The sequence below is a fragment of the Vulpes lagopus genome, chromosome 19 (assembly GCF_018345385.1).
Source record: "Vulpes lagopus strain Blue_001 chromosome 19, ASM1834538v1, whole genome shotgun sequence".
Lineage (NCBI taxonomy): Eukaryota > Metazoa > Chordata > Mammalia > Carnivora > Canidae > Vulpes > Vulpes lagopus.
This window is the reverse complement of record NC_054842.1, coordinates 12,856,975-12,875,348: the sequence shown is the minus strand read 5'-3', so window position 1 is coordinate 12,875,348 and position 18,374 is coordinate 12,856,975. Positions and strand designations below refer to the sequence as shown.

The 18,374-nt window shown below is 46.5% G+C and overlaps 1 protein-coding gene across 1 annotated transcript in view; it reads left to right on the top strand.

Annotated features, from left to right (window-relative positions):
* Positions 1-18,108, top strand: part of GPD1L (glycerol-3-phosphate dehydrogenase 1 like) — a 63,022-nt gene extending 44,914 nt beyond the window's left edge. The window contains exons 6-8 of the mRNA XM_041734089.1: positions 7,267-7,500; positions 8,039-8,145; positions 15,180-18,108. Coding sequence (XP_041590023.1) covers positions 7,267-7,500; positions 8,039-8,145; positions 15,180-15,276 — 438 coding nt within the window. The 3' untranslated portion in view covers positions 15,277-18,108. The remainder of the gene's footprint in view (positions 1-7,266; positions 7,501-8,038; positions 8,146-15,179) is intronic.
* Positions 18,109-18,374: the final 266 nt, after the last annotated feature.

The window sequence follows — 18,374 nt, the reverse complement described above, 5'->3', positions numbered from 1 at the left end:
CACCCTAGGCTGAAGGTGGCGTTAAACCGCTGAGCCACCTGGGCTGCCCAGGAATATCTTTTTAAAATATCAACTTTATTGGGCACATGGGTGGCTTAGTGGCTGAGTGCCTGCCTTTGGCTCAGGTCGTGATCCCAGGGTCCTGAGATCAAGTTCCTCATTGGGCTCCCCACAGGGAGCCTGCTTCTCTCTCTGCCTATGTCCCTACCTCTCTCTGTGTGTCTCTCATGAATAAATAAATAAAATCTTTTTAAAAATAAAATAAAAAATAAATATCTTTATTTAAGCATAATTCATGTATATAACCTGCATCCATTTAAAGTACCTAATATAGTGGGTTTTAAAAGTTGTGTACATGTGCCCTGAAAATCACCACCATAATATAGAACATTTCCATGATCCCCAAGCTATTCTTCATGTCCTTTTCACTCTTTACCCCAGCCAGGCAGCCGCTGATCTGCTTTTGTACATTACAGTTTGTATTTTCTAGAACTTTCATAATGCAGTTGTACAGTATCTACTCTTCTACGTGTGGCTTCTTTCACTGAGGGTGAATCTTTGTTTTAATGTAAATTTTAAGTGGCACTTATAGAAAAGCACAAAAATCATAACTGTACAGCTCAAACTTATGTTATTTTTAACAGATGCTTTATCAGGATTAGGTTTCATTAACAGAGACCCAAAATAATAGTGGCTGAACACAGTAGAAGTTAATTTCTTTCTTATGTACAAATCCTGAATCCATGTTATAGCTTCATACCACAGAATTCGCAGGGAGCCAGGCTCATTCCTTGCTTGTAAGGGTAGGTCCTTATCGTGTTCTAAAATGATGACCAGAGTTCCAATGGTCACATCTGCCTCCCAGGCAATAGGGTGAAAAAAAAGAAAGAATAAAGGGCATGTGATGGCTGTCCTTTAAGGTACATTCTGGGAAGTCACATTGTAATAATTTGGCTTCATCTCAATGGGCAGTACTTAATGGTGTGACTATACCTAGCTGCAAGGGACATTGGGAAATAGTTTTTTTTCCCTCCCTTGGTTAGCTATATACTTACATGAAAGTCAGGGACTCTATGACTCTGGAAGAAAGTAGATTGGGGGATAAACCCTTAATCGGTGGCACAGCCACATGACATTCCCTTGTAGGGCTGTTCTATAGTGAGGTTAAGCCCCCTGATGTCAGGGCATGTAAGTTCCTTCCAGGGACTGAGATAAACCAAGCTGTGATACACAGCCTCATGCCTCATGGCTAGCCAGGGCCACTGCTGGATCCTGACAGCCCTGTGGCTATTTGCATTGACATTCGAATTAATCAAAACTAAATAAAAAAATTAACAGTTCAATTTCTGAGTCACAGTAACCCCATTTCAAAGACTCAGTTGCCACATGAGTCTTAAGTGAGTCTCAGGTGGCCAGTGACGACTCTGTTGCATCTGCAGACATAAAACATTTAGATCATGGGGCACCTGGGTGGCTCAGTGGTTGAGCATCTGCCTTCAGCTCAGGTCATGATCTCGGGGTCCTAGGATTGAGTCCCACATCAGGCTCCCTGCAGGAAGCCTGCTTCTCCATCTGCCTATGCCTTTGCCTCTCTGTATCTCTCATGAATAAATAAAATCTTAAAACAAAACAAAACATTTAGATCATTGCAGAACCTTCTACTGGATATCACTGCTGAATCTAAGGCCTTCTCATTGGGGTGCCCAGCCTGGTGGGCTAATTGTGGGCTTGACCTCAGCCCTCCTTGAACCTCAGCCAGGCTGCCTTATGTGGAGCCCAACCTGCAAGCTGTACATGGTGCCCTCTGCAATCAGAGTTCTCCTTTAGGCCTAGAGGACCAGGAGCTGGCCTCCGGCAGAATCAGAGAGAGTGTTGCCCGTACAGCAGTGACCCATTGCCAGGCTTTCACTGGAAGCCTGCATCCTGGGCAGTGAGAGTGTTTGTGTAACCTGCAGGTAGCCTGGGCTGCTTCTCCACTTTTACATTCTTTCCATGAGAGGCTAGAAGTGGAAGGAATGAAGTCCCATCTACCCCGCCCTGGTTCAGAATTGCAAAGACAGCACCTCAGGGCAAGTGATTGCCTCTGAGCAGTGCCATAACCCAGGAAATGGGGAAGGGCTTAAGCACGTCTGTCTTCTGAAAATCATGGTATTTTTAGCTCCAGAATAGTTTAAAGCAGATTTAAATGCACAGTGGATAATGATAACTTTCACAGCTGAGCGATCTCAGAGGACATCTGCTCGGATGCTATTCAAACACGATCTGACTGGCTCAGTGTGTTTATTTTTCTTTTGACAGTGATAAGTGGTAGAGGGAGAGAGCGAGGGTTTCAAGATCCATCATAAGGCGATTAAACTGGATCCGTGCCCAGGGTCCCCTTGGAAGGGAGGAGTTTACCCGGCAGTGGCCTCCTACTTCTCGCCTCTCCACCCCCACCGTGGGGAGGTCAGCCATCTAGGGGAAACTAAGGTAGTCCTCACCTGTGTGCCCTCTGGTGAAGGGGTCACATAAAGGCCAAGAAGGTGGCTGCAGTGCCGGGCCATGAGTAGCCTCGTCTGCCTTCTCTCTGAGAGCAGTGACACGAAGGGTCAGAAGCATTGCTCTGGGGACGCCTGGGTGGCTCAGTGGTTAAGCATCTGCTTTCAGCTCAGGTCATGATCCTGGGGTCCTGGGATCGAGTCCCACATCGGGCTCCCCAAAGGGAGCCTGCTTCTCCTCTGCCTGTGTCTCTGCCTCTCTCTGTGTCTCATGAATAAATAAATAAAATCTTAAAAAAAAAAAAAAAAAAAGAAGCTCAGGGCTCAATCCACACAGCTCCTACTTGGATGCTTCCAGTGACTGAGAGCTCACTCCTTTACCTCCAAGCCCTTCTGGTTGGGTGAGGTCAGCTGATCCTGTTAGAAAGTTCTTATCTTAAACCCAAAGTGGCCCCTCTGTGCCTTTCATTTACTGATCTAGAGCAGCACAGTGTGATCTACCCGCCTGGAGAGAACTCTGGAGCCAGGCTGCCTCGTCCTGCAGGTACGCCACCTTGTGACCTTGGGCCAGCTACTTACCCTGTGTGGGGGAGTTTCCTCACCTCTCCCTGAGCATGATCATAGGACCCATTTTGTAGGAATGTTGTGAAGATTAAATCAGGTAATAACAACTGGAAGCACTTAGAGCAGTTCAATAAAGTTAACCTATTTTCATTATTTCCCCCCATAAATCTGTTCTTCTCCTAAGCCGACCGTCCTTATCTCCCAAGCCCACCTGCAGGCCAGAGAAGCACTCCCCTTGGACATCTGATGGCAGAGGGTTCAGGAAGGTCTCCGACCCTGTGCGGGAGGAGAGGTCGGGCCAAGTTTGCCATACCATGGGGAACAGAGTGGCCCTGTGGCTCCAAGCACTGGGACTGCCTCATTAACCAGCAAGGTATTCTCAGTAAGCTGCTCAACCTCCATGAGCCAGACTGGAGGCGAGGGACACGTGTGCCAAGGCTGTCACCAGAATTCAGATGAGACTGTGTATGCAGTGGACTCACTATAGGCACTTTATAATAATCCCTCCCTCTTCCTCTGGTAGGAAGTCGTTTTATCTCTCATTCAGTCTATAGACATGCACTGAGGTTGGTTCGCTAAGTGACCTCCAGGAGGGGTCATGTTGTGAAGGGGACACAAGAGACAGTGCAGGAGGCATCAGAGAGCCATTTCACCAGTCTAACCGTTTGGATCCTAGGCCTTGGCATGTTGACATGGTCATGCCAGTATAGCCATTCAGCAGGCTCACCCGACGGTTAGCCTGGTGGCCTTTGAACTCAGACCCCCTCCATGTCCCCAGGTGTCTTTTTGTCACCACTGTACCGTCCCACTGATCTGCAGACTCAGGGCAGGTCACAGTGGTGCAGGCTTCTGGAGGAAATGCCACCACCCGAAAGGGCTTGAAAGACTTTTATCCAAACCCTGAATGTTATCCCTGAAGCCCAGAATGCTCAGAGAGGTAGAGCAGTGGTTCTCGGGTCACACAGCGGTGAGGCAGAGAAGCAGAGGCTAACCGGGTATCAAGGCACATCCTTCTGGTGTCTCCCATGGCTCCCTTAGTCTGGCTGCTTTGCCAGGAGGGGTGTCTGGGTCTGTTTGGACACAGCCTTGGGTCTTCTTATCATCCCCGGCTCGTCTTTGCACAGGTGGTGAAGGGGGTTGTTTCGCCCCTCAGCCTCTCAGCGCTCCTTTCCCACTGCCTCTCCCCTCTCCCCTCACGGGAGGCTGCAGACCTAAGAGTGCACCAAGCCAGGAACTGCCCACTTCCTGCCTCAGGGAGCAGAGGCCGTGGTACTTGAGGATGGAGAGGTGCCGTGGAGGGGCTGATGACACCTGCAGTTTCCATTGCCTGTGTGGCAGGAAGGGGTTGGGAGGCTTTTGCAAGTACGGACAGAAGTTAGTACCTTAGGAAAACAAACATAGGCTCTCTGCTTGGGCTGTTAATGCAGAAGACCCGGTTCCTGGTCAGCATCACCTACAGCTGTAGGAAGCCAGGTCTACGTGGAGTCTGGCCTTTGTAAGGGGAGAGTGAGTCACCTGGAAGCTACTTTGTTGGTCTGTTAGAAGAGCGCATAACCTCCCTGGGAGACCATCTAGAGCACAGAAAGAGTGCAAATTCGTCTAAAACCTGCACATGCTTATGCCAGCATTCTGATAATTTTTTAGAGAATTTTTTTTTTTAACTTTTCCTTTTACGTGTCATTAGCCTTGAGAAGAATAGCCAGCAATCAGAGAAAGCCCTGGGATTATTCCTGAGCAAGAGATCAAGATAGATTCTGGGAGCCATCCACTCCTATCCCCTGTTCTAGCCCTCTTCATTGGAAGAGAGGCTTCTGTTTTATTGGTGTATTGGAAGTAGACAAAAGCTTCTGCAGGGCTCAATGGGTTTTTTTTTTTTTTCTTTTTTTTCCATCTGCAATGGCTTTGTGTCTTCAGTCTCCTGGTGAGCGATAGCTGTGTTTAAATGGCCAGCTCTGTTTCTCTGGGTGAGCCTGGCCGCATCAATGCTATGCTTCATGTATTTTATTAGAAACTGCATATCAACCAGGGAAGACATTTTTCTCTCCAGTTCTGTTTTTAACCTCATCCCTCAGATTTCACAGGCCTGATGTTTTAAGAGATATTCTTTCATTAATTTAAAAAAAAATGCTTTGTTTTTGAGGAAAGATGTGCTTATTTTCATTTCCTTTTTTTTTTTTTAAGATTTTATTTATTTGAGACAGGAGAGAGAGGGAGAGAGAGCATGAGCAGGGGAGGGGGCAGAGGGAGGAGCAGACTCCCTTCAGAGCAGGGAAGCCAGATGTGGAGCTCCACCCCAGGACCCCAGGATCATGACCTGAGCCCAAGGCAGAAGCTCAACTGACTGAGCCACCTAGGCGCCCCTGATTTTCTATTTGTTACCAATTAGCTTCATATTTTAAGATCTCTACAGGCACAAATTCATAGGTAGTCACCAGGTATTATGGAAAAATGCTAGTATGGTTAGACAAAGGCAAAATATTTGCATTTTCCCTGGCATCAAGTGTTCTTGGTGAAGGAGCTTTGGTAAAGTGGAAAGGGCTAGGAACCCCAGGGACTTTACTGAAGTCCCAAGTGAATGATGCATGCAGGCATTACTTGTTTGGTTTTACGTTGGATTTGAGGCCCAGCTCAGACACCCCATCCTCCGTGCAGCCTTCCCTGCTTTGAAATGAAGCTTGTGGCTCCCACCACTCCTCAGCACACTCTTGCCCTTCTGTCTCTTGATGCACTCTGTTGCCTCTTACGGCAACTGTATTGTCCATTCTTTGGGCACAAACTCTGTGTCCCATTCTGTCTTTGCCATTCCTCATTGGGTGGCACCCTCAGCCCCCATGTCCCACAGCCCCACTCTCTGGGCCCTGTGTAGAGCTTCCCACACAGGGCATGCTTAGTACACATAGGATGAAATGAAAATCAGGTTTTTCGGTACCTCTTGTGGAACATCCGTTTCTGCCCAGGTTATAATTACATGCACACGTCTTCTTTTCCTATGAGGCCAGAGGATGTCAGACTTTATCTGTAAGGGCCACATAGGAAACATTGTGGGCTTTGTGGCCCATACGGTGTGTGTCACAACCACTCAAATCTGCTGTTAACAGCACCAAGGCAACCACAGATGGCACACAAACGAGCAGGGGGGCCTGGCTTCTAGTACAACATTTACAAAAACAGGCAGTTGGCTCTTAGTTTGCTGATCCCTGAACCAGATTATCAGCTTCTGAAGAGGCAGTTTCTGTCTTATCTGCCCTGTACGGAGCAGAGTGCCATGCAAGAGTGGGGCCCCCACGAATGCCTGCATAGGGATAAGTGAAACAAAAGGCGGAAACTTGAACAGCACATATGCAGACATACTGACCCACCTCCACTCCCAGGTGCACATCCAACAGAAATGCCTGCACATGGTCACCAAAGGACATGCGCCAGCATGGCCACAGCAGCACCATTTGGGGTGGCCACAGACTGGGAACTGCCCCATTGCCAATCAATAAGGGAACGGCTGAAAAAAGCTATGCCGTGTATTCACGCAGTAGAATGCAGTGCAGCAATGAAAATAAATATGCTTTATGTAAAAATACAACTAAATCTCACAAACATGATGGCAAATTGAGACAGAAACACAAATGATGACATACTGTACAATTCTAGTCACGTGAAATTTAAAAACAGGCAAAGCAAATACCTGTGTTGTTAGAAGTCAGGGGAATGGTTACCTTTGTGGGGGTGGTGCCTGGGAGGGGGTGTGAGGGTGGCTTTCTGGGGGCACTGGTTATGTTCTGTTTCTCCATTAGGGTGCTGGTTATAAGAGTATGTTCAGTTTGTGGGAATATCACCAAGCCATATACTTAGGACCTGCATACTTTTCCATGGGAATCTTATAGTTCAATAAGGCACTTGATTTTAAAGGGAGGGGGGTGCAATTTGTCCAAACAGTATTTAACCAGAGCCTCCAATCAACCACCCTAATTCTCTGGCTGGTGCTCCCCAACTGCTGCTTCCTACTAACCCCAGCCTGGGCTCTGGCTCCTCTAAACGGGAGAGTGGAAGTCTGGAGCCTTCTTTATCTCTGGCAGTCGGGGCAGGAGAGCAGGGGCTGGGGCCGGGCAGGAGCCGGTGGAGCACTCTGAGGGCGGACTGGGGGGCGCTGCCGCCCCCCTCACCTTTGCGGCATCCTCGTCAGTGGCCCGTGTCTGACAGGCACCCCTGGGCTTCCCCGTCTCCTTCACAGAACATTGTAGCAGTGGGAGCCGGGTTCTGCGACGGCCTTCACAGCGGGGACAACACCAAAGCAGCTGTCATCCGCCTGGGGCTCATGGAGATGATCGCCTTCGCCAGGATCTTCTGCAAGGGCCAGGTGTCCACGGCCACCTTCCTGGAGAGCTGCGGCGTGGCCGACCTCATCACCACCTGCTACGGAGGCCGGAACCGCAGGGTGGCCGAGGCGTTTGCCAGAACTGGGAAGGTAGCCACTGGCCTGTCCCCCCCGCCAGCCCATCTGCCCTAACTTGAGACCCCTGGGCTGGGGCGAGCCACTGGCCAGTGAAGATAGAGGCCAGCATTTGTCATTTGCTAGGCATATCCTGTTGACATTTGTCTGCTTTCACTTCAAAGTACCTCCACCTTAGCCTTTTAGCTTCTATGTCTCTTTCCATTGGCTTGCAGCAGAGGATGGCAGCTCCGCCCCTGCCCCCAACTCGCCTCTTGAAATAAGTGATTATCTATACTTCTTTTTTTTTTTTAAAGATTTATTTATTTGAGAGAGAGAGAGAGAGTGTGTGTGCATGCACACAGTGGGGGAGTGGGAGGAGCAGAGGGAGGGGTGAGAGAGAATCTCGAGCTGACCCCACTTTCAAGCACAGAGCCCAACCTGGGGCTCAGTCTCATGACCCCGAGATCATGACCTGAGCCCTAAACCAAGAGTCAGACACTTAACTGACTGTGCCACCCAGGCGCCCCCACTCTCTAGTCTTTACCATAGGGTTTTCGTCCTTGTTTTTAAGACCATCGAAGAATTGGAGAAAGAGATGCTGAATGGACAGAAGCTCCAAGGACCTCAGACTTCTGCCGAAGTGTACCGGATCCTGAAACAGAAGGGGATGGTTGACAAGTAAGTCCCCCCACTGTCCCTGAGCCCACAGAAGGGCCACCGCCTGCCCCCCTCACGACCACCAGCCCTGTGGGTACATGTGGGCATGGCTGAGTGCGGAACTCCACTGGAATAGTTCTGCCCTTAGTGTGAGGAACATCTTCCTGCCCTGAAAATGAGTGTTGATACGAACTAGGCTCAAGTTCAGGGAGAAGAACTCAATTCTCTCTCTCTCTCTCTCTCTCTCTCTCTCTTTTTTTTTTTTAAGATTTTATTTATTTATTCATAGACACAGAGAGAGAGAGAGAGGCAGAGACACAGGCAGAGGGAGAATCAGGCTCCACACAGGGAGCCCGATGTGGGACTCGATACTGGGTCTCCAGGATCACATCCCAGGCTGCAGGCGGCGCCAAACCGCTGCGCCACCGGGGCTGCCCTCTCTCTCTCTCTTTTTTTTAAAGATTTTATTTATTCATGAGAGACAGAGAGAGGCAGAGACACAGGCAGAGAGAGAAGCAGGCTCCTCGCAGGGAACCCAATGTGGGACTTGATCCCAGGACCCTGGGATCACACCCTGAGCCGAAGGCAGATGCTCAACCACTGAGCCACTCAGGCATCTCTTTTTTTTTTTTTTTTTGAGAGATAGAGGGTGTGTGCATGTGAGGGGAAAGGGGAGGTGGGGGGGGAGAAGGTGCCAGGGGAGAAGGGCAGAGAGAGAAAGAGAATCCTAAGGAGGCTTTACACCCAGTACAGAGCCCGATGAAGGGCTTGATCCAGGACCCTAAGATCATCAGCTGAGCCAAAATCAAGAGTTAGATGCTCAACTGACTGAGCCCCCCAGGCGCCCTAAGAAGAACTCAGTTTTATAAAGCATGTTAGGAAACATGAAGTTTGAAGTTCTAGTGTATCCTGCAGGGTGTTTGGTAAGAGCTACATGTCATAAGTTTTGAATTAAAAAAAAAAAGATTACCTTGTTATTTGTTTTAAAAAGATATAGTCTTGTTAATAAAAAGCCAAACAATTCAGAAAAGAAGAGAATTACCCCAGAATTCTAGCACTGGAAGTGACCTGTGTTAAGGTTTGGGGAGCAGCTCTGCAGTCTCTGTGTCCCGTGGATGGATGGGTGTATCCAGCCTCCAGTGCCCCACCGGGCTGGTCAGCTATTAAAGGTGGGCTTGGGATAGTTTGATTTGCCCCGGATCAAGGAAATAAACCCTGTAGCACCACAAAAGCTGCCAGCCTCTCTGCGGCTGCCCTGTGGCCCTCTATCTTGCTCATTTGCTGAGCCGTCTTCCATAACCTTGATGGCAGCGACACCACCTAATAAACGCATACACAGCATACTCTGTGGGTCCTTGGCTCCTCAGGAGGGAGCGGGGAGGTTTGCTTGCTTGGGAGAGGAGGGGACTGGGCGGCTGAGCAGACACTGCCATTTGTGGCCAATAGTGCACACTCGTCTCCCTGAGCCAGTGATGGTTATAGGCGTGTCTGCTCGTTCTCTGGTGTGTCTCCCTCCTCCTCAGATCAGTGCACGTGTCTCTTGGTCCTGACCACATGCCTTTACCTCCCCTACACCCAGTTCTCCTCTCTGGACCAGTACAAACTGATCAACCCATAGAGTTCCCTGTGGCAAGTTGAAAATGAGGGCAGACAGGACATTTGTCTTCCTTCTTTCATTAGCATTATATTTTTCTGAAATGGCTTTCAAAACCAGCCAGGCAGAGATGGAAGTCATAAACAGGCCTCCAGAAGAGGAGAATTACCGTTAAATCATGACTAAAAGGAAAACACCTCCTAGGTGCATGGTTTTCCCTACATACTTCAACGGCAAATGGTAATGTGTTTGAGTGTGGTGGGGCTACTTTAATAAACACTGAGTAGTTATCAGGAATTTTTTTTAAAGTCTTTAGAAAATACTTGAGTGCTAGTGGATGAAAATTGTCTCCCAATCATGGTTTTAAAGTGGCACCTGTGTGTGACCATGGGATGTATTTGATAGGCTTCTATGAATGGATGAGTTGGCTGGTGTTATATTCATCATGGAACTTGGGGAGGCTATAGACTGGAATTGGCATTCTGGGATCAGTACCTGCCTGTTTTTAAAAAGTAGGTGTTGGAGCGCCTGGGTGGCTCAGTCAGTGAAGCGTCTGCCTTCGGCTCAAGTCATGATCTCGGTCCAGGGATTGAGCCCTGCATCAGGCTCTCTGCTCAGCGGGGAGGCTGCTTCTCCCTCACCCTCTGCACCTCCCCCTGCTTGTGCTCTCTCTCTCTCTCTCTCTCTCAAATATATAAAATCTCTTAAAAGCAGGTGTAGGGGCACCTGGGAATCTCAGTCAGTTAAGTGTCTGACTCTTGGTTTTGGCTCAGGTCATGATCTCAGGGTCCTGGGAGTAAGCCCCCTGTCAGGCTCCGAGCTCAGCCTGAAGTCTGCTTGAGATTCTCTCTTCCTCTCCTTCTGCCCTGCCTGCCCATGCTTTCTGTCTCTTTCTCAAATAAGTCTTAAAAAAAGAAAAGAAAAAAAAGGCAGGCATAATCAAGCAAGTGAAACTTGGCTCTGAGCAGATGCCCTTCCTCCGTCTTGTCCCATTTTCTTTCTTCTGTTTAGAAACTAAACAGACTGTGCCTGTGCTTAATGAGGTCACTGCCCGTTTGGAGGGGACATGGTTTCTCCAGGTTGCAGTGTAGACGTCTGTAGGGGCTCTCCCTTCCCCTGCACCCACCTCCCAGCGCTGCCTAGGCAACCCCTGAGCTCTGCAGTTCTCCCTTGGCATTACCTCTTACCTTGATTTTTTTTTTCCCCTCGTCATCCCAGCCATCACTGCCCAGGTCTTCCTGTCTTTCCTTCTCTGTGGCTAGCAGAAAGAGCAGTGAGCAGGCGACAGCACCTCCGGCCACCTTGCGGCTTCCCAGCCATGTGGTCTTGGACCGGTCGTATTCTTATCTGTGCCCCAGTTTTCTTTACCCACCAAATAGAACTAGTGGACCTGATGATTGCCATGGTGCCTTCCAGCTCAAGTATTCTAGTTCACAGGCCTTCTGCTCATCCAGAATGATGAGTCCTTAGGTTGGCATTTGGGGCAGCCCTCTCGGTTCTGTACCAACTGAACTTTCTAACACTTATGTCCTGTAACCTTCTACAACCCCTTCTTCAGTTGAAGCAGATTTCCCTTTGCCCCAGTACCTCCTTCTCAGACTTCTGTGTGCATCTATCCTCCTGCTGTTGGGCCTGCCTGGATGTACAGGTCAGCCCTGACCACCCTTGAAGCGGCCTGGGCCTGTCCTCAAAGCCACCTTCATCCATACCCTTCAGATGCAAATAACTTTCCTGCCTTGAACATATTGTTTACACAAGTGGTCAGCAAAGTTTTTCTGTAAAGGACCACGTTGTAAACATTTAGTCTTTGCAGCCCGCATAGAGCTCTCTGTTGTATATTCTTTTTTTTTTTTTCCTTTTATGGCCCTCAAAACATGTAAGAATTGTCCTCATCTTGCAGGCAGTACAAAACAGGCCATAGGTCAGATTTGTTTCTCAGGCTGTGGCTTGCTGACCCCAGGTTTGTTTGTTTGTTTATATTTTTATTTTAAAGAGATTTTATTTATTCATGAGAGACACACAGAGAGAGGCAGAGACACAGGGAGAGGGAGAAGCAGGCTCCCTGTGGGGAGCCCGATGCAGAACTCGATCCCAGGACCCCAGGATCACACACTGAGCGAAAGGCAGAGAGACGTTCAACCACTGAGCCACCCAGGCATCCCTGAGTCCAGGTTTAGACAGAACTGCTGCTCAGGTGCTGTGGCTTCTTACATGAACATACAATGTTACTTTCATTCTTCAGATTTGGAGGGGGGAGCCCATGCTCTCGGTTAAAAAAAAAAAAAAAAAGAACTTTGAGTCCTAGAAAAAGGCACACGGTGAAAAATGACTCCAAATCCCCACCGTAGATGCAGGCAGCTGTCTGAACTGTTAGTATGTCCTTCTTTTTATGTAATGGGTGCTGTGCTCTGCGTTGTGCGCTGTCCCTTGCTTTTCCTCACTTGAAGGCGTGATTTGAAGATCATGCCACATCGGCACCAATAGATCTCATTTAATGGCTACAGAACATTCCACTGTGTGGGAGAACCACAGTTTATTTAGCCAGTCTCCTATGGATAGACAGTAAAGTTGTCTGGGTTTTTCTGCTGTTACAAAATTTGCTTGATTTGATTTCCTTGTGCATGCATCTTTATGAGCATGTGTGAGAATCAGGTGTTTGTGTTCATTTGCTAGGGCTGCCATAACAAAATACCACAGGCTGAGGGGCTTGCACAACAGAAATTTACTTCTCATGGGCTAGAAGTCTAAAGGTCAAGGTGCCAGCAGCTGCCTTCTTCTGAGGCCTGTCTTTTTGGCTTATAAATGGCCATCTTCACCCCGGGTCTTCATGTGGTCTTCCTTCTGTCCACGTGTGAGTCCTAATCTCCTTTTCTCATAAGGACATCAGTCATATTGGGCTAGGGCCCATACTTATGGACCCCCTTTTAATTTTCTTCTTACAAGTACTGAGGATTAGGACTTCATTGGACAGATTTGGAGGCTGGGGGTACAACTCAGCCCAGAACAATGTTGTAAGCTCTCTGAGGACATCCTGCACCTGGTTGAAGCCTGACACATCTTAAGTCCTTAGTAGCCATTAGTGGGCTGGCTGATTGATTGGCTGATGCCTATATTTTTCATTGAAATACTGTCTTTTGCCCTCCTTTCACCTCTAATCTCATTTAGAGAGCTCTCCAAACTGATCTAATTGGCCTTGTAGTATTTTATGCTGTATAAAACAGCATTTAGATGAGCAGGATAGCCTAGTGGTTGAATGTTGGCTCCAGAGTCAGAAACTGTGCCTCAGTTTCCTTATCTATGGAATGAGGATAAGGAAATTATCCCCCTCATAGGGTGGTTGTGAGGATTAAACAAGTTCCTTAGAAATTCCAATTTCCATAGAAATTCCCCCCCCCCCCCCCATACTCCCAATCTCATGTTAGCTTCTAATCTACACAATCCATTTTGGAAGCTCTGTTTATGAAAGTCAGGAGTGGTTTTGGCTGCAAGAGCAATGCCCAGTTAAAGATGCCTTGAGCAATAGGGTTATTTTTCTCATAGAACAAGGACTCTGGAGGTCATTATTGGTGTTGGCACAGTGCCTCTAGATTAGAATCTCAGTGATACTGTTAGTATTCCCTCAGAATCTCAGGATGGCTGCAGCAGCTCCATGCATCACATACACAGCTGCACTCCGTGACATGGAGCAGGTACAGTCTCCAGTGCCTCTCAAGGAGAGGAGTATCTTCCCCCAAAGCCCTCAACAGAGATGTTGAGTCCTGCTCTCTAGAACTTGTTTCCTTGGCTAATTCTGGGAGAAAGAAAGGCTGGGAAACTGAGCCTTAGGCTATTGGTAAAAAGTGAAGGGGGTTAGGAATGGCTTTGGGTGGCCACTCATCACCTGCCACCCTGCTTTGGGGACACATAAGTTGTTCTCATCGTAGGATCAGGAGAACTAAGCCATGGAAAGATGAATGAGCTGAAATGTGCAGGCTCTAACTCCCATTCTCAATAGTTCATTGAACAAATACTTGCTGAGCACCTGCCCCCAGCCATGCACTGTGCCAGGCCCCAAGTATGCAGAGGTGAACAAAACATCTAAGGCTCTGTCCTTCAGGAGCTTGCTAGGACCTATTTGGCCATCGTGTGGCTGTGAATATAAACTGTCCCTTACTGCACACCCACCATGTGCCAAGTTATACTCTCTGTATGTTACATGTAAGTCACTTAATACAACAGACCTTAACACAACAGGTCTTGGGCAGCCCGGGTAGCTCAGCGGTTTAGCGCCACCTTCAGCCCGGGGTGTGATCCCGGGGGTCCGGGATCGAGTCCCACATCGGGCTCCCTGCTAGGAGCCTGCTTCTCCCTCTGCCTGTGTCTCTGCCTCTCTCTCTCTGTGTCTCTCATGGATAAATAAATAAAATTAAAAACAAAAACAAAAACACAACAGGTCCTGCCGCATTTTACAGAGGGGTTATGAAACTTGCCCAGAGCAGATAGGCTGTGGGGTCAGATTTGACTGTCCGCCTGACTCCAAAAAATAAAATATTCTGTACCTAAAAAAACCCACAGTGATAGACATATGACCTATCAGGGTTATTTGCTATTCTTAAATTAAGTTGTCATTATAGAATTCCAACTAGATAATTTTCAGAATGGCTTTTAAGATGCTATTGATCCTATCAAGCTCACTTTGGGTTGAGTGTGTGTGTGTGTGTGTGTGTGTGTGTGTGTGTGTGTGTGTGTGTGTTTAAAAGCCTGATTGAAATTACCTTTGTTATTTCCTTAGTGATATCTGCTGTTTAAAATACTTGATGAACCAGCTGCACCCTGGGATACTGCTGTCTTTTCTCACAATAGATTATTAACCCTTCCCTTTATACCCTCAGCCATTTCAAACTTTCATTTATATCTGTGTTCACATCTTAGAAGAAAAGCAAAATAAACCCAGCTTCCAACTTGAGATCAGTGCTCTGCTAATTGTGGGTGCCCACGTTGATTCTTGCAGGAGTGTTCCAGACCCGAACTATTTATGGTGATGTGTGGGCTGCCTCATCTTTATCCTTGGATGATCCCTTTTGGAGAAGGGAGAGCAATACCTCCTTGCAATTTAAGATTTATTCTCCAGTCTCTTAAAATATCGACAGAAACTTGAATTCATTCCAGACTTGACCAAGAGTCTAAGCTACAACTCTTCACATAAATGATCAGAGATGCCCCTGCAGGAATTACCCTGTGACTTGTTTGTAGACTGTGTACTCCAAACAAGTAGGTGAAGGATGGTCTAGGTCATACCAACACCTTAGAGCCACAGTGCAGAGGCTTTCTGCCGATCAAATAGGAGTATAGAAGGCATTTGCTTTATTGTCCAATGTAGCACACCCATCTACAATCTGATAGGCAGAAGAGGAAGACTGATTTGTTCTGTAAGGTAAACCAGATGGCCTAACTCGTCTTTTTCACATTTCCTCCCAACCAGGTTCCCGTTGTTTACTGCGGTGTATCAGATCTGCTATGAAGGCAAACCCGTTCAAGAGATGTTGTCTTGTCTCCAGAGCCACCCAGAGCATGTATAAAGTGGCTGGTGCAGCGTGTTGGGGAACACGCTGCCTTTCTGATCAGTCTTTTCCATTCAGATGGAAACAGACTGGGCAACACAATGTTCGCTTGACCATCATCTCGTCATGGGTGCGGATGAATTTTTACCAGTTCATTTTTGAACTGCAAGAAGCAGTTCACTAGCTAAGATGTGGTGGGCAACAAATAGACACATGTGTGAGCGTGTGAGTCTGCGTTCATTTCTCATGCTGTGGATGTTTCTATGAACCAAAATTAAAAGTCCTTTTTAAAAATTACTTTTGAAATTTTCCCACCGTGGTAACTTAGAAGGATGGGAATGAATCTCAGCTAAATTTTTTACATCAGCTCCATATGCATTTGAGTGAAGGGTTTTTTTTCTTCTTCTTCTTCTTCTTCTTCTTCTTCTTCTCATTCTCTTAATGTTAAAACTGAACCAGCATTAACATGGTAGAACAGAGGCGTGAGTGTGTTCAAAGATCAACATACTGTAACTTAAACTCTATCTCAAAGCCAGCATAATTAACTACTTTGATTGTGGGTTGGTCTTTTTTTAACAATTAGAGATTTTTAATTAGATGATCCACTTATGTATCTTCCTCTTTGCAGTTTTCTGCATTTTTAGCCTCTTCTCTCTTCATTAGCTGCCAGAATGTGCTTCTCCTAAAGGCTCAGCAGTGGCGGAAGGCAGAAAATGCATCTGGGATTTTCCTGCTGTGACCAGAGTGTTCTACTGATTAATGACCTTTGGATGATGCTTTTTGTTAGGTAGTCCTTTTGTGCAAACATTTCCTGTAAGCCTCACAGATCCACTGAGATGGGACTCCTATTATTTCCTCTTTTGAGTTGTAGTCACTGGTCACCTGGGGAGTCGGGGCAGAGCTGGGTGTCAAGTCCAGTGTTCCTCCACCCCACCAGGTTGCCCAGACCTCACGCATCACTGGGCTGACTTGACCCCCAGCTAATTGGCTGTGGCAGATGCCATGTGCAGCCTTTCCTGAGTCCTTGGCAAGGCTTCCTGCAGCTGAGATTTGCATGGGTTGTTGCCTAGATGGATGCCACTCAAAATGTCATCCTCCCATCAGCTTCACTTAGAGTCTCTCATAAATGCAGGTTCCCAAGTCCCACTCCAGAGCCCCAAAGTGGGGTAAGGCATCTATTCTTTAATATGTCTTCCATGTGTTCCTGATGCTCACTACAACTTGAGAACCACTACTTTAGAAATTTTACCTACATTGGCATTTCTCAAACCACATGCCATAGGAAATGAGCATCCTGGGATCCCATGGTTGTTCTAGGTGTTCTCTGGTAAGGCCAAATGCGTTTGGGGAAAGCTGCCTCAGCACACCCCTCCTGAAGGTGTAGAGTGTATCTTAGCATATCAGTAGAACGTGTCGAACCCAGTGAGTTCCAAATACATTAGACTATGAAGATTCTTTTTGGCAAAGAAACTTGCCAAGTTTTCAAGGGAACACTGCTCTAGGCTGAGGTGACCCGAGGACAGCTCAAGCATACCCTTCACTCCTCAGAAAAGTTAGGATGAAGAACTACCTACCTGTGGTATTGTTAGCTATGAACTTTTACAGTTCAGGCCTGCAATGAATCTTTGATGAAGCTTTAAGGTGACACTGTCAAGTACAACCAAGTAGATGTCAACCTCGCTGAAACGCACATTATGTCAAATAAGTGCTTTTAATTCTAGAATTAGAATGGGAATTACTGTATCTTCTTAAAAGAGATTGATTTCAGGACAGCATTATAGTTACCTTACATAGCACTTGGTAAGTGTTAAGGGAATATATGAATGTCACTTATATATTCATGGATTTTCAGTTACTTTGTGAGATTTTGACTTTTTTTTTTTTTTTTTTTTTAATTTTTCAGCTTGGGACTTTTTTCCTTCTATACCTGAAATGATTGTAGAATAGATTTTTGTGGGAATTTTAAAAACTCAATCCAAAACATTCTGGGGGAGGCATTTTAAATCCTCATACACAGAAGTATATGAAAGCACATGAAATCCACAATTTTCATTGATTTTAGTGCCACTGTTAATCAATTTTTGCTTGTCTCATGATTAATCTTTTTAAAAATGTGTACATAGATAACAAAGTGTTACTTTTAAAGATACTTAAAGGGCTGTAAGCTAATTGTGGTGTCTGTTAAGTGGGATAATTAGATGTGAAGAGTTAGGATTTTGTTTTACATATATTCTCATCTGCATTCAGCTTCCTACTCTGAGTTTTGTACTTGACTGTTTTTTCTTTATGAGTGTTCTCTTGCCAATCTGGTCTGCTGACTATATCTTTTGAACATACTTCTGATATCCTGCATATTATGGAAAGAGGCAAATTTTATAAGTTTGTGCTCTGCTAATTGTAGATATTTATTACTCTACGAGTTATCTATTTTTGTAAGCCTGTGGTCCATCATTTATTTTAATTCTCATTTCTTACTAATTATGGTAATAGGGAGGGAGACATCTAGAGGAAAAGCCTAATTTGTACTACTTCAGCCAATCTGTGAATGTAAAAACTTCACTGTTGCCTTGCTATAATCCAACCTACTATAATGTGGAACAAATATCTGTCTTGAAATCCATCCTAGCAGGTTGAGTTGAGCTAAACTCCTTCTGGTTTTTCATCTGACTAAAACATGGCCCCATGGCATCAGCCCACGGAGTGATGAGGTGCCTGTGTACAAAGGGATCTTTCGTTTTTCCACCACTTCTAATCTAAGAGCCTTTTACTTACATGTGTACTGTATCTGTTTACAGACTGTAGGTGGATATAATTTAAAGGCTTGATTTAATAAACATTTAATGCCCCAAACCTGTGCTACTGGCCCTTTTTTTTTAAGTGGTTCTCTCTTTTTTTTTTTTTTTTTTAAGATTTATTTATTTATTTATGATAGACATAGAGAGAGAGAGAGAGGGGCAGAGACAGGAGGAGGGAGAAGCAGGCTCCATGCCGGGAGCCTGACGTGGGATGGGACTCCAGGATCGCGCCCTGGGCCAAAGGCAGGCGCTAAACCGCTGAGCCACCCAGGGATCCCCTGGCCCTTTTTTTAAAAAAAAAATAATCAGCTTAGTTAAGAG